The 17,431-nt window shown below is 26.7% G+C and overlaps 2 protein-coding genes across 2 annotated transcripts; both read right to left on the reverse strand.

Moving 5' to 3' along the window:
• Positions 1-1,177: 1,177 nt before the first annotated feature.
• On the reverse strand, positions 1,178-1,996 carry LOC125369847. The gene is made up of 3 exons (XM_048373118.1): positions 1,738-1,996; positions 1,465-1,536; positions 1,178-1,362 (listed from the first exon to the last, which is right to left on the reverse strand). Exons 1-3 carry the CDS (start codon positions 1,994-1,996, stop codon positions 1,178-1,180), a joined length of 516 nt encoding a protein of 171 aa, XP_048229075.1.
• Positions 1,997-6,712: 4,716 nt separating this feature from the next.
• Positions 6,713-8,867, reverse strand: LOC8274799 (protein PHLOEM PROTEIN 2-LIKE A9). Its single transcript, XM_002524075.4, has 3 exons — positions 8,716-8,867; positions 8,112-8,206; positions 6,713-7,314 (listed from the first exon to the last, which is right to left on the reverse strand). The coding sequence occupies exons 1-3, from the start codon at positions 8,764-8,766 to the stop codon at positions 6,915-6,917; spliced, it is 546 nt and encodes a 181-aa protein (XP_002524121.2). The 5' UTR covers positions 8,767-8,867; the 3' UTR covers positions 6,713-6,914.
• Between the last annotated feature and the right edge of the window lie 8,564 nt (positions 8,868-17,431).

Raw genomic sequence — 17,431 nt, forward strand, 5'->3', positions numbered from 1 at the left:
GCTAAAATAGAATATCATAAATAAAACATAATCAAAAAGTTATTATTATAAAATAAATGCATAAAAAAATCCTAAGGTAGCTAAAAATAAATGTCCTACGATAACTAGATAGTAAAGTCGTAAAAACAATCCAAAAGTAAAAACTTATTACAAAGCTAAAATCAACAATGAAGAGGGGATGATGGTAGTGATGTAAATGGAGAAAGGTAATATGAGAGAGAAAAAAGAATATATTTATATGTGAGGGTTAGGGTTTGGGAGGATTATGTTTGAACTGTAATTAGAAACCTTTAAGTTGTTGTGTTTAGTGGAAGATGAACAACTTTGAATCCTAATACATTTCAAATTAAACTTTTTTTAGGAGGGGTGTGCCGCTCGCGCCTGGTGGATGTGCCGCGAGGTCACGATGTGTGCCTTGGTGCCGCTACTGTGCACCTCGCGGCGTCATCCACGAGGCGCGAGTGACGTCCTGTTGGAGGGAGTCGTGGCTCGTGGCTGGCCCGTGAGGTCGAGGCCTGCTTCGGCCTTGCACGTGCTTCTGTGACTATCCTCCTCGCAGGTGGCTTCCCCCGTAGCTCGTGGTCCCTCCGCGACTCGCAGTGCGCACACAAGTGCTTAGGTGTCGCGGCTGCCTCACTTGCGAGGAGTCCCACGACCTGCGGCTAGCTCTGCTGTTGGCTGCTTCAGGCCCATGTCATCCCTATCATGCTTCTACTATAGGCCCGTGTGAAAATTCATTACTGCAACGTGGCTTGCTCAAAAATAAAACTTTTTAAAGGGGTTTTAATTGTTCCTAAATATATCATATGGGTTATTAAGTAGTCAACACATGTAATTAAGTAGTTATTAAAGTAAAAATAAAGGTTTACAAAAATTTTGAACAAAAGTCGTAAATTTATTAAGAAATGATCATCAACTAAATGACTTTTATGTAATACACATAATCTTATAAATACTTGAAGCACAATATTGAATAATAAATTAAGTGTTACCACATAAATTTCCTCTATTGTACTTGATGATCATGTATGCCCTCGGATATTTGAATCTCTTGCAGGTTCCTAAAAACAAAGCAAGAGAATACTTTAAATTAAATATTAAAATAATAAAAATAGAAAATATGTATTATACAAGTACTAAATTTATTGTCTATAGCTAGACATTGACAAAGGTTGTTTCAATTTGGTGGTGCTTCCATGCACTCCACTTCATGTCCATAGGTCATTCCTTCATAATATGGCTTTAAGCGATGACCATTAACTTTAAATCGTTCTTGGGTCTTAATGTTACGTAATTCGACGGCACCATGATTGAAAACCATTATTACTTCGAAGGAACCGTTCCATTTTGATCTAATCTTTCCTGGGGAAAGTTTAAAATGTGAGTTAAATAATAATACTTTCATTCTAGGGGCAAAAGATTTACGAAGTAAATACTTGGTTCCTGCCCCTCTCAATACTTTACTTGTATAGTATATGGGTTTCTGCTCTCCATCATCTTCCTTAACAAGGACATATGTGATGGTTTCCTTTTTCTCTGCCAGATATAGATACAAGTTCTCCTTACTTAAAGGTCTGCTGAGTAGGGGTGGCGAGCTTAAGAACCTTTTCATCCTTTCGAAGGCTTTTTAGCATTCTTCTATCCATTCGAAGTTCTTAACATTCTTCAAAGTTCTGAAGGACGACAAACATCTTCTAGCCAAGCAAGGGATGAACCGGCCAAGAGCAATTACCATACCATTCAACTTATGCACTTTATTAATGCTGCTTGGTGGTCTCATCTTTATTATTACATTAATTTTCTCAGGATTGGTCTTTATCCCTCTCTGTGAAATCAGGAATCCTAAGAATTTCCTAACCTTGACACTAAAAGCGCACTTGTCAGGGTTTAACTTAAGCTGGTATTTCTCTAAGATGTTGAATGCTTCTCTTAGATCTCTAGCATGATCCTCAACCTTAGCCAACTTGATGATCATATCATCTACATATACCTCCATAGTTATACCAATATAATCTTTGAACATAGTGTTGACCAATCTTTGGTGTGTTGCTCTAGCGTTCTTTAAACCAAAGGGCATTACTGTGTAGTAGAAGGTGCCTACTTTAGTGATAAAAGAGGCCTTCTCCTTATTTGATTTGAACATCTTGATCTGATGGTATCCTTAGGTAGCATCCATGAAACTATATACCTCATAGCCACTTGTTGAATCCACTAGCTGATCAATATTGGAAAGAGGATAACTATCTTTTGGGTAAGCCTTATTCAGAACTGTAAAATCTATACACATCCTCTACCTTCCATTTGGTTTCTTAACCAAAACTATATTTGCTACCCAATCAGGATAATTAATCAGTCTGATAAACCCAACCTTCAGCATCTTATTGACTTTTCAATGATGCGATCTACCTTTCAAGAGTAAAGCTTCTCTTCTTTTACTTGATCAAGTTAAAGCTTGTATTAGCATTCAATCGGTGGGAGATTATACTAGGATCAATACCAACTATCTCTTATTGCGAGCTAGCAAATATATGCCTTTTCTCAGTTAGTACTTGCTCTATACTTTGTATTACTTGATCAAACAACTTGGTGTTGACCTACACTGCTTTCTTTGGGTCTTCGCCTAAATAGAATTTTCTTAACTCTCTGATTAGTTCTATTTTTGCTAGACCATCTAACGCATTAATGTCTCAACAGGAAGCACTTAGCATGTTCCTTTGAGCGCAATAAGATAGCACTCTCTCGCCATCTTTTAATTTCCAAGCACAACAATAACCCCTTTGAAGGTCAGAATTGTTTCCTTTAGATAGTTGATGTGTATGGCTGCCTCGGCCTCCATTAGTATATTATCGTCCGGAGACTGTATTGTATGCAAATGGTATGTGAATTACCATAAGGGAAGTTCGCCACTTCTTAGAAAGGTTGGGGTGCTCGTAGAGGTTGAAGCATATTTATCAAATGTTGGATTAAATCTCTTTGTCTAATTCAACCCAACGCATACATCCCTCCTACTCTATTGTTCTTTAGCATTTTGAAGTTGAATGGTGAGAAGGATGAGCTTGAGTTCAGCTTTAAGGTAAATGGATTAATGACTTTTATGCTTCATTAGAAGAGGTCAATTAGATGTTCGAGTCTTTAAAAAATAGACGCATAACCAATAGAGGACAAGGATAGTGATAAAGAGAAGGTGACCAAGCAACTAGAGGTTAAGCCATATGTTCTTCCAACACTGTTTCCGTAGCGACTCCAAAAGTAAAAGCAAGATAAGGAGATTTTTTGTATTTAAGCAACTTAATATTAATATTCCCTTGTAGAAGCTTTGACATAGATGTCATCATATGCAAAGTTCTTGAAAGATATCTTGGCTAAGAAGCGAGTCTAAAGAATTATTAATCACGGTTACTTAAAAGTGCAATGGAGTAATTCAGAATAAATTACCACTTAAACTTAAACATCCAGGGAGTTTTTCAATTACAATTCCAATTGGTGATGCTAAATCTGATAAAGTGTTATGTGATCTTGGTACTAGTATTAATTTAGTACCTTTGTTTATTTGCAGGAAATAGGGACTTAGTGATCCAAAGCCAACAACGGTTCAATGATGTATCCCATTAGAGTAATGAAGAATATTCTAATGCAAGTAGGAAAATTTATTATCCCTATTGATTTTATGATATTGGAGATGGAAGAGGATACATAGATTACTTTTATTCTAGGAAGACCATTTTTGGAAACTACTGGAGTAATTGTTGATGTCAAAAATGACAAGTTGATTCTCAAGGTTGATAAGGAGGAAATGGAGTTCAATCTTTTTGAGATAGCAAAATATCCCATCTTAATTGATAGTTATTGTCGAATAGATGTGGTAGAAGAGTTTGTCCAAGAGTTATCCCAATTGTCTTTTCTTCTTAGAATTTCCTAAAAGTATCAATTCATCTCGGAGCAATTCTAGTGATTGCATCTTGATTTTTTAATAAAATAAAAAGCTTTTGCTTAACTTCAATATTTTGAGATGTTTGGGTTATTGATCCCTCGATATCAGTTGGTCAAAAAGTTAATATTTCTTTGATAGATTGAACTTCATTTATAAATTTATGGAAAAATCTCAGAAATATTGAAAATAGTATATTTTATATAGATTATTATACAGTGTTCTAAAATTTATTTTAAAAATATTGAAACTCTTGGAATAAGTTTCAAAAATAACTTCTTCATCAGCCCAAAAAAATTACAAAACAAAGAACAAATCAACATACATCTAGTAAAAACAAATAAATAATAAGTAAATTAATGAAACATTTCTTTTAGAATCGATTTTGAAGCTAAAGTCAATAACTATACTGAAACAATCAAAAAAGAAAAAGATCAATTTCAAATTTCTAAATAAAATTATAGATATCATAATTTTATTTTATCTCTCTTCACCAAGTTTTTTATTTGTTTTGATAAATTTTTAACTAACATTGATGAAATCAACACATATATAAGAATTTTGAAGTTGATTAATCAATTCGAGTTGATTTTAAAAGATTAAATTTTAAAAAAAAAGGTAAAGAAAAAATCCAGAAATAATATTGATTTGTGATACAAAATAAAAAATAAAAAATAAGTAAAATATCAACATGTTGTAAAGACAATATCATAATATGACAGTAAATAAATAAAAATATTAATTTTATGCAAAAATAAACTAAAAAATAACATACTTGTTATTTATTTGTTTTTATTGGATCTTTGTTGATTTTTTCTTTGTTTTGAAGATTTTTGTTACAGAATGGAAGCTGATATTTTGAAATTTCTTTTATGAATATCGATATCTTTGAAATAAATTTTAAAATACTGTATAATTAATATTAAATGTGCTGTTTTCAATATTTATTAAAAAAATTTCAATTTATTAATATTAAAAAATATTTTTAGCCCAAGCCCAAATACATATATAGTCCAAGTCTAAAATCTACTCCATCCTTGCCTACCACTCATTTTTATATATTAAGTTTTGAGATTTAAAATTTTTTTTAACACATGTATTTAATTTTTGACACATTAAATTTTTATTTTAACATGTGTACTATTTTTGACACATAAAATTTAATTTATGTGTAATTTTATTATTTTTTTCTATTAATTTATTAATTAATAAGTTACATTCCTAATAAAACACTCATTCTAATTCTAAGAAATAATATAATATTAAAAAATTAATTTTCTAATTAGATAATGATTATTTTAAAGATAGCATATTAATTATATTTTAATATTATATAAACTAACAAATTAGTTTTCTAATTAGATAATAACTCTAATTATAAAAAATAAATATTATATTCACTAATAAGTTAAATTTTTAATTATACAATAATTTTTAATTTTAGAAAAATAGTAACATCAATTAAATTGATAGTATTAATTTATATAATATTAGAGTTAATAAATAGATATTTTAAAAATAATATTAATAAATAATATTTTATTAATATAATAATATAAAAAATTTAAAAAAATTAAAGAAATTTAAAAATAGTTAGTTTGCTATTATTTTTAAAATTATTATAAACCAATATTATAAATTGAACAATTAATTAAATTGTATCTATAAATTTAATTTTATAATCAAAATAATAATTGGTTGTGCAACGCATGCGTAAACGATTAGCAATAACTAATTTTGTTGCCTAGGCTTATAGTATTGAACTTATTTATTAAATTTGAATTTTATGTATTTTTTAAATCGCATAATTACATATAAGAAATATAAAAAAATTATCGTAATAAATAAAATTTTTTAGTTAGTTTTATATTGTATGAAAATATTAATCAATAACATGTTATATAAAATAAGAATACATTATATGCGGCAGTAGGAATTTTTTTGTAATTCATATTCTCCTCTCCAATTGGGTTGTTCATGCACTAATTATATCTTCCTCTATAATCTAAATAGAAGATATGTTGATGGAGTCTTGCATGTTTCTTCTAAGTTACTTGTATGGAACTATTAAATAAGAGAATTTTAGAAGCATCGGTTAGCATTGCTTAGACAGCTCTTGAATTTGTAATAGCATTATTTTTCAAAAGAAAAAAAAAATCTACAGAAAAATATAATTTAAGCTATTGACTGAGTACATAAATTTGAACATTTATTACTATAATGTATTCAAATGTTAAACTATACAATTTGATCAAACTTGAAAGAAAATAAGATTGATTTTATATACCGTATTAGAAGATAAAAAGCAGAACGAATCCTTTCACTTAAAAAAAAAAAAGAATAAATCTTAAAATAATATATGAAAAAATAATGAATATAAATATTAAAAAGTAAAACTCTACCATCCAAAATGAAGAAAAAAAATATAAAAGGAGTACGTTGGTCAAGCTACGTACAATTTGTATTTAAGTAAAATAGTAGGACTTATAAAAATAAATTTGTTTTTATCTTATCTTATTATTTAGTTTTTAAAAATATTGTTTATTTAATTTTCTAGATAGATTTTTTCATACGTGGCATCACATTTTACTCTCTCTCTGTCTCTGCTTAAGGTTATATATATATATGAATTTAGATACCTCGCACTTGTGGCATGTCCACAATCACTCGATATTAACCTCACTGATTAAATGGCCAATGCCAACAAAATTCATGGGGCAAATGGACATTTAAAACCATTAGTTATTATTCATAATCTTTTCAACACACCCACAGACTCATTAATTCAATACAAAAAGTGTTGATTTCAGTTTTCATTAGATGTTCATAAGGCATTCATTTAATAATTGCAAGACAATAAACAAGTAGATTAAAGATACATACACCCTTTTCCTCTTTCTATTCTCAAATTCCTTGTTTGGACAATAGAAAGTTCCATCATCATTATTGTATAATTAATAAAACTAGGAATGGTTCTTGAAGGTAATTAAGTTGATGAAATCTCCTCAATCTTGGCCTGGTAAATGTTCAAACCACCCTTCCATTTTCCAGTCCATACTTCATATAACCCAAAGTAGAGCACAGGATCATCTTCACTAGGATTAACATCAATGGTAAATGGGTACTTGTTTTCACTAGTCTTAAGTGGGATTTCAAGTTTTTGGTTTTTAGGAAGGCTTGACAAGTCACTCTTTTGCCACCTGTATTTTCCTTTCTTACCTATTTTAGCCATCATAAAAACAGGGCATCCATGCCAGCCAAAGGCTCCATCCATCAACTCTATTGTAAAGCTTATTCCATACTTCTTGCCTTTGGATAGGGGGTTCTTGGTTGACCCTGTCACTTCTAGCCAACACACTTGCAACAGCTTCGCCGCTTCTTCCTGCCTGCATTGCAAGGCAATTTACCATCTAAAAGACAATATTAAGAATACAAAATATTACTGTTAGTTATTTTTATTGTATGAGGGTGTAAATTACTACTTAAGGAAAAGATTTACTCCAATTCAATTGTATACACTAGAATAAAAATATAAGTTAAAGTATATTTATTCCAGTGTTAAGTAATTTACGCATATTTCATTATTTAATACTAATATTTTTTAATATATGTATATCCACTATATAATTATGTTGAATAATCCTTATTTTGTACTAAAAAGCGGTCCACTATTAATCATAACTTGATAGAAACATATTCAAATTAACACTTCAATGTAGGAAAACACATTTGATTTCTGTAAACTTTTAAGAAGGTCCAGTTCTTCTTTACTTATTGACCAATTGAGTATTTTCAAGGAGAAATTGCAAAAAATCAAAAGGAAAAATAAGAAAGCATAATTACCATTACACTCTTTTCCTATTTCAAATATTACACTTTGATTCTTGTCGTTAATATTTGAATGAATGAAAGAATAGTTCTTTCTCAAAAGAAATTATCCACTCTTATTTCAATTGAATTATATATTGAACAAAAAGTATTTTTATTAATTTACTTTTTTATTCTAATTGGAAATTTTTCTTCTCTTGTTCAAATTATATTATAATTCAAATAATTAAGGATTTAGGAATATTCTAATTTTATACTCAATTAGATAATTGAAAAAATTAAGAGAATTTAAAGAAAATGTTTTTGCATATTATTAAAAACCAGAGAATATTAAGAGAATGCATGATTTGCTCACCTAGTCCCAGACCCAGTTGGCATGCTCCAATAACGGTTGTCGTTACCCCATACAATATTAAGTGCTCCTGGCTTAAGCAACCATCCTTTTGAATCCTGAGAATTAATTAAGAAAATTAATTAATATTAAACAATACCACACTGTTTTCTACTTGAATTATTAAAATAGTACTATGCATGTGAAATTCATATTTTTATTTCTTAAAAAAAATAAAATATACTAAAAAATACCCATTTTTTTATTTCTTCTTATTTATTATTTATACTGATGAATCCAGAAATCTTGAAAGGACACTAAAATATATTTCTATTACAAAGCTAAGAAAAATGATGAATGTTAAATTTATAAAGTAATTATACGAAAATTTCTTTTAGAGATTAGGAGGCAAAAAGGGACTAAACTAAGATCTTAACGGCCAAACTCAAATATGAAAAATTATAAAGAGAAATTTGACATGAAACTAAAGTTTCAAGAGGGTTCATATTAAAACATAACTGAGTTCAACATAAAAGAGAAATAATCTGAGAAAAAAGACAGTCCAACAACTACAGTTAAAGTAAATACTAGTTGGTTTAAGAAATTATATAAAAGAGAATTGCCTAACCTTCAATTCTTCTATATCATTGCGACCCTCGTAATGAGGTTTAGTTGCCATCTTTAGATATGAAAATGGAGTCTAGCAGTAGATTTGAAGGAAATGAAAATGATATGATATGATATGATGCTGAATTAGCTTCCTCATTTATATATTATATATATATATCAATGAAAGGGAGAGGAGGAAAGAATTCTCTTTGCAATTATTTTTAATTTATTCTTTGCAATTTCTTATGTCATCTCAAGATATGAACATTCAGCAAGCAAGGAAAAGAAATCCAATATGACATGAATGTCAAATATTCCTTTTGTAAAGTAAAATAAATAGGTATATTTTCTTTTATTTATTTTTCAAAAGATAAGCCAAGAATATATTCTTCAAGCAATATACAAAAATCGTATAAAAAAAGAACAAGTGTATAAGAATCATAGAAAAATCTAATTACTATATATATATATATATATATATATATATATATATATATATATATATTTATTTATTTATTTATTTCTGACACTTAAACTTTGTTGAGATATATATATATATTTTTAACACATAGGATTACTATTTTGGTATGTGTATTTATTTTTGACACATAGAGTTTAAGTTTATATGTAACTAGTCGTGTATCAGTGTGTTGTGTTCTCATTATTTTGATTATAAAATTAGAAAAACAGTAAACTAATTATATCTAAATGTCTTTCATAATTTTTTAAAAATTTTATTAGTACAATAATATAAAAATTATTTTAAAATATTTATTAATTAATTTTAATATTATATAAATTAATGCTATCAATATAATTGATATTATTATTTTTTAAATTAAAATTTATTATATAATTAAAAAATTAATTTATTGTTGAATATAATATTAAAAATATTATTAAAAATATTATTTTATAAAATTAATCTAATTTGAAGATTGATGTATTAATTAATATTATATTAAAATATAATTAATATACTATTTCTTAGAATAGAATTAGTATCATTATCCGATAGAAATTTATTTATTAGTTAATATAATATTAAAATATAATTAATATTCTATTGTTTAAGATTAAAATTAGTATTTAGTTAGAAATGTAATTTATTAATTAATAAATTAATAGAAAAATATAAAATTACACATAAGCTTAAACTTTATGTGTCAAAAATAGTACACATGTTAAAAAAAAAAAAAATTACTTGTCAAAATTAGGCAAACATATCAAAAAATTGAGGTCTCAAAAATTAATATATATCAATCGTTTACCCATGCATTGCACGGCCGTAATTATTATTTTGATTAAAAAATTAAGTTTATAGATATAATTTAATAAATTTTTTAATATTTGATATTAATTTATAATACTTTAAAAAATAATAGCAAACTAACTATTTTTAAATGTCTTTAATTGTTTTTAAAATTTTAATAGTGAAACAATATAAAAATTATTTTTAAAATATTTATTTATTTATTCTAATATTATATAAATTATCATTATAATTAATATTATTATTTTTCTAGAATTAGAAATTATTATATAATTAAAAATTAATTCATTAGTAAATATAATATTTAAAAATTTTATTTTCTATAATTAGAATCATTATCTAATTTAAAATTAATTTATTAGTTAATATAATATTAAAATATAATTAGTATGATATTGTTTAGAATAATTATTATCTAATTAAAAAACTAATCATTATCTACTTAGAAAACTAATCATTATCTAATTAGAAAACTCATTTATTATTAATATGTTATTTTTTAGGATTAAAATGAGTGTTTAATTAGGAATGTAACTTATTAATTAATAAAATAATAGAAAAAAAACTATAAAATCAAACATAAGTTTAAATCCCATATATCAAAAATGGTATACATGTAAAAATAAAAATCATATGTATCAAGAATTAAGCACAAATATTAAAAAATTTAAAATTTTAGAAATTAATATATATATATATATATATATATAAATTTTATGATTTTTTCTATTAATTTATTAATTAAAAAATTACATTTCTAATTAAACATTGATTCCAATCCTAAGATAAAATATATTAATTATAAATTAACTTTTTAATTAAATAAATTATATAATAATTTCTAATTCTAAAAAATACTAATATCAATTATATTGATAATATTAATTTATATAATATTATAATTAATAAATTAATAAATATTCTTAGAATAATTTTTAAATAAGTACATTAATAAAATTTTAAAATATTAAAATATTAAAAAAATTAAAAATCTCTAATTTGCTATTATTTTTAAAATATTATGTATAAATATTAGATACTAAAAATTCTATTAAATTTTATTTATAAATTTAATTTTATAATCATATAATAATAACGATTATGTAACGTACGGATAAACGACTAGTAATATTGAAAGCTCGAGACTTGAATAGTACATGTAATTCTTTATTTTTATATATAAAAATTTAACTCACTATATTAAATACATATAAAAATAAATTAATAAAAAAATATTGTTAGCAATATTTTTGGTTTGAGGATGTCACGTGTGTCGTACACAAACCATTATGAATTAATAATTGCACTTTTTTTAACTTTCATATGATTGTGAATGCTCAAATTCCTTTACCGCAGTTAGTTTGATATCCAATTGGCTAAAATTAATTATTTGATTTGCTTATAGGAAGTGGATATAAAGCTGAAATTTGATTGCTTGTAAACAATGAGTACAATGAAGGCTCGATTTTGATATCTGGAAATACAAAGCATTTGCTTGATTCAATTTTGTCCGTGTGATTAATCGTGTCCCTTCATCACAGCTCTTCCTTGCTTTTGTTCCACGCGACCTATTCTAGTTGCATAACTGCCCATTGAGAAGTGAGTTTCAGGATAACCACTATTTTGAATCTCCCTCCTATACCAAGTTCCCTCTTATTCACCATTGTTGATCGTTTCCATTAAAGATGTGACTTAAATTAATAAATTAATTTTAATTAATTAATTAAATATAAAAATATTATGAGCCGAATCTACAGCTTTTGAGCTTGATTTACGAATTGTAGAAATAAATAAATATCTCGCTTACATGTGTGTAATCTAAATCATATATCAAAGATCTATATACCGTACATCCTCTATATTTAAATTTTTTATTATATTTTTTTAATGAATGAGATTCTCAAAAGAATCAAATATAAAAAATTTAAGTCCGGAAGTTCTTTCCACTCATATGAAGAAGAATAGAATGCAAAGAAAATATTAACTCTTACTATCAAGGACATTTTTAAAATAATTCCAATTTGAATCCCTCTTTTAGTTCTTTAAGTTCTTCATCTTCTCCTTCAATAATTAATTCAGAGCCTCAGAATTGTAGGATTTTAAGGATTTGGAGCCTCTGAATTATATAAATATTAAGACTCTGTTTTGACTTGGAGCCTCAAAATATTATGGATTCTAAGGTTTTTTTTTTTACATTACCGTGGAGCCTTAAAATTACATAACTTTTTTTTTATTTTTCACATGTCAATTATGCTTATCTTTTAAGGATTATTGAACCACCTCCGGGATAGTAGGCCGAAAATTTATATATGAGTCAAAACTCCAGGTATGGGCCAAAATTCATGGATTTCAAAATTTGGATAAAAAAATAAATGGGCTTTTTCTATGGACTTAGCCAAATTTACTAGGCTTGAACTAGTTTTAAATTTGATTTAAATAATTAGTATCTACCTTTTGGACCTTTTAATCTAATAAAATAATATTAAAATTCTTATACATTGGTGCGATATCAAAGAAGGGCTAATTAAAATAAAGCATCACTATTTTTTTATTCTTTTTAAATAAATGAAGTTTATCAATATATACTTACAAGTGGACGAACCGTTCCTATAGTAAGGATAAGTTCACTGCGAGGTCGATCTCACAAAGAACTGTAGAGCAGTTATTATAAAGACTAACTATCACACAAAAACACTGGAAATAAATCTAAACACTCTAAATTAATATTACGGAGAAATAAAATTTTATAAAATAAATATACAATGGTTAATGATGTATGAAGACTATATGATAAAACTAATATTTAGTATAGCCATTTAATAAGCAATCTCTTTATTTTACTTTAAGCCTAGATCTAATAAATGAGACGGTAATGTGTCTTTTTCTTTAGCCACTCAACTAATGATGCAACTAAAGTCTCATGTACCAACGTAGATTGAAATAAAGATAATATCTCTAATACATTCAACCTAAAAAATTTCATAACAAATATTATTATTAAATCGATATGATGGTCAACTAACAATAATAAATGAAACTAATAGAGATATGAAAGTAAAGAAATTATTCATCAAACAAATAAATAACAAAGTTCATACATTAAATATTTATGAAACTAACTAACATATTTAATCCAATAGTAATTATGGTTAAATAGAAAGACATAAAAATAATATATAAAAGCTCCTCCGAAATCTAGAATCCTTCAAGTAGGAAGATGATTGGTCATCACTCTTGCTTCTTGAAAAACTTCTTAGATATTAAAAGAACAATGAAAAACTAAATTAAAATGTTTGTGGAAGATGAATTGTAGAGAATTACATAGAGGAATAATAGACAATATACAAACTGAATGTGTTATGTTATGTAACTGATCTCCATTACTGGTAGAGATTTCTTTTGCAAAGTCCTCCTCTAAGTACAAAACTTCTAAGAGTTATCTCCCACAACTCTTAACTATCATAATTTAAGTAAATAACTAATAATGATTCATAATTACATAAAAGATTTAATTAATTTTCTCCTTGGGTCTTGATATATTCTACTAGGCCTGTGAGATTAGTAGTCCACGCATTTTAAATTTTGAATCTTTGCAGCAACAATTCTATTTAAGCCCGTTTGTGAGTATTTAGCTCATATTTTTCCTTTTTGGCTATTAACACCTGAAATTAGATAATAAAACTAAATGAAGTAATAAACACATATTTCTACATATTATATACATAAAACATACAATTAAAATGCTAAAATACCTTAAATATCTATACATAATATATACCTTAATCTCCAACTAAACACTTTCTTCGATCCCAATATGAATTCACTTGCACAACTTTAGAGCGTGAATTCAAAAACAACGGCTACAAGTTTTAGAAATTTAAGTTGTTCGAATTTTAAATAGAAATTAATTATAAAGTAAATTTCGTCCGATCTAAATTATAGTTCACGTTCTTCTTTTGTCGTTAATTAAACAACTAATAGTAGTAAATACCTTTCATTTATTAACATATGTTTTATCATCTAAAATTAAATTTCTGCTTTCTTGCTTCAAAACTATAAGTTTTTGCTGAATAATCTTTTGATTTGAAACTTAATAGATACAAATCACATAGCGAAAATGGATGAGTTGGAAAGTGTAAAATAAATAATGTGAATGGTTGATACTTAAGATATCTAACAAGGGTACTTTAATAAAATATAGTAAAAATAATGATGTCAACTAAAAGAAGAACTAAGTTTTTTATTCTACATATAAATTTAAAATAGACTATGTTTTTTAAAATGGAAGGACTAATTATAGAATTTATTTTAAATGAAATGGATATGTGGAATAAATTACAATAAGAAAAAAATTATTTTTTATTAAAATTTTATCTTTTGATGTCGATCGCATCTTTAGGTAACTGCTGGTTTCTTTTTCTTTTTCTCTATTAGCTAATTTAATAAATAAAGATTAATGTATTTTTTTTAGGAGTTATATGATTTCTCATTATAGGAGTGTAGAGTTCTTCTTCTTTAGGAGTTGTGTAGAGAATGAGAAAATTGAATTTCACATTCAAATAATCGGATTTGTCAAAAGACGTTTATTAAATAAACACGTGGCTTAGTACCATCAAGTGGAGAGTACTTCTTGCAAAATCATAATCTACTGTTATATTAACATGATTGATGATTGTTAGAAATATACTTTTTTCTATATATCTTTTGATGTTTGATATTTATATATATATATATATATCAAGATGAAATTGTTAATCCTTATTAGTGGGATATTTATATTTTTCTTAAGAAAATACATAAAGAGATAAAATATGAGAAAGAATGAGAATAAAAAAAGAATTGATAAAATGAAAAAGATATTCTGATCTAATAAAATATATTAGCTTAATGATACAAAATGCATTTGAAAATTCTAACTATCTTGTTAAATTTAATTTAAGGTAAAATTCAAAAATCTATTTTTTGATTTGACGCTTTTTAGCTTGAGGGACGGAAATATCTTTTTTATCAAAGGAGTACTACGTATTTTATTTTTTTAGTATTTTTTAGGTATACATTTATGTTTTTATAATTTTTTATATAATTTTACATGTATTTATAATTTATAAGCAATGTGGCATCTAACAATGCATCAAATAATTTATAAATATATTAAAATTTTATTTAAAAATTATTTCTTAAATTTGATTAAAATTAAATATATATATATATATATATTAACAATTTTTTATAATCACAAAATATCTAATTGGATGCTAAATTAATTAAAAATATTTATTTTATCAAATATTTATATTAATATTAATATTTACAATCTAAAAAATAAAAAATATTGGATGTACCTAAAAAATGCTTAAAAGAAGAGTCACATGTTATTCCTTTGATACGGAAAATACGTTTGTCCCTCAAGTATAAAAGCGCAAAACCATAAGGTTATTTTTTAAACTTTACTCTTTAATTTAATTAACTATTTTTATAAATTTAATTATATAAAGTTCTAAATAAATTTTTATTTCAATTAAACACATAAACTTTAAATTTGTAAAAGATTTTTATATAATTTTATGCATTATTTATTAAAAGAAAATTCATTTACTTCATGTTACAATGCCATTTACAACTAGATAAATGAATATATACACCAAAATTATATAATAAATATATTCGTCAACAATTGAAGAATACTTCAAATTCTCCCATTCATTTACAACAAATCACTAAAAACCTTTTTATGTTCTACCCAATTAGAATCTAAGCACAATAGCATTTAGAAACATGAGGCTGAAATCTAAAGTAAAACATGAGGCTACACCCTAAAGTATAACTACCCACATTTTATAGCATAATCACCAATTTGATTAAGCAAATCTTAGTCTTAAAGTAGATAAGATTCTTCATATAAATACCTCTTTTTATGGAGTGTCGGCTCCAATGTCAATCTGCATAGGCAACTGCCTAGGACCTCTTAAATAATAGGGGTTTTGTATTTTTAATTGGTTCAATATAGAGTTAATTCTTTTGGCTTTTTACTGCATTATATGGGCCTAAAAATTCATGGTTGTTCATAATTTTTCATGTATTTCGAGTAATAACATGCATACCAAGTTTCTAAGTTGTAGGAAACGAAGTTTAAATTAAGAAATTACCTCTCCGACGGCTCAAAAAGCGCGATGAGTGCTCAATTTTGTTAAAAGATGAATCTTCTCTCCTTTCATGTGTCCAAGATCATTTTGGTGGAGAATCAGAGCAGAAAACTCCCAATTTGGTGTGACTGGAATGTGTCCAGCGAATCTAGAAGATGAACTTGCCATTTTGGGATTGATTTTGTGGAAAATGGTTAAGAATTGAGTGAGAAATTAAAGAAAGAGAAAATGAAACTTTAGAGAGAAAAGTGAGGGAAATGGGTAAGTTGAGGAAAGAATATGGACATAAGCCCATATATATGTCCTAAGAAATGGGCAAAAATGTCATTTAGCTCCACAACCTGTTAAAATCGAGTTTTAGTCCAAACAATTAGTACAAGTTCGCAGAAGATATATAGTAGCCCGATTGGCACTCCAAGGGGGGATTTTTGAAAAAATTACAAGTTTGGTCCCTGATTCAGTAAAATTATATTTTAGTCCCTGGATGGGCCAAATGCCAGTATAGCTTTTGGAAGGCATTAAAACAAAATCAAGTTGCACCCCGAGGTGGAAAATTTCAATCTAAGTACCCAAAAGTGGAAAATTACTAAATTAACCTGAAGTGGTAAATTGTTTCATAGAATGGAAAGTAGTTAGAAATCTCTATAATCACCAGTTCGACGGGCATAGTTCCCAATTCCATAGGCATGGATCCCAATTCATATAGATGTAGTTCCCAAACAGCAAGCAAAATCCTCAATCCAAGTAGGCGAAGTCCTCGATGCAAGCAAGCAAAGTCCTCGATGCAATTAGGCGAAGTCCTCAACCCAAGCGGGAGTGGCCCCCACATTAAATTAGTAACCGAAGTTTGAGCTTACGAGGCGTGGTTTCCACAACTCACATATCCTTTTGCTATATCCTTGATGTCTATGATTTGTCTCTATTTAGTTAATGCATTTGTGTGCTCATAATTTCGACAAATCGGGAGCAGCTATCAGCATCCCTTTTCTAGATCTACATATCGAGAAAAAAATCAAAAACTTTATGATAAAAGTTACTACATTCTCGGGTCTCAGGAGATGAAGGACAGCGAATCCGAGGCTAGGATCGAGAATAATCCAGTTGGAATTACTTTTTTGAAATCAATTTGGACCTAATTACTAGAAAAAATTAAATTTAAGGGATAAAATGACAGTTTTCATAAATTTAGGGACCTAATTGAACTTTTTCAAACTTCCTCTGCATCACAAAAGAAATTAAATAATTTCGTAATATTATTCATTTCAAAAAAATAATAGTAAAATTTAATGGAATTCTTTCACAAATACCATAAAAGAGCC

Source organism: Ricinus communis, chromosome 4, assembly GCF_019578655.1.
Source record: "Ricinus communis isolate WT05 ecotype wild-type chromosome 4, ASM1957865v1, whole genome shotgun sequence".
In the NCBI taxonomy this organism is placed as follows: domain Eukaryota; kingdom Viridiplantae; phylum Streptophyta; class Magnoliopsida; order Malpighiales; family Euphorbiaceae; genus Ricinus; species Ricinus communis.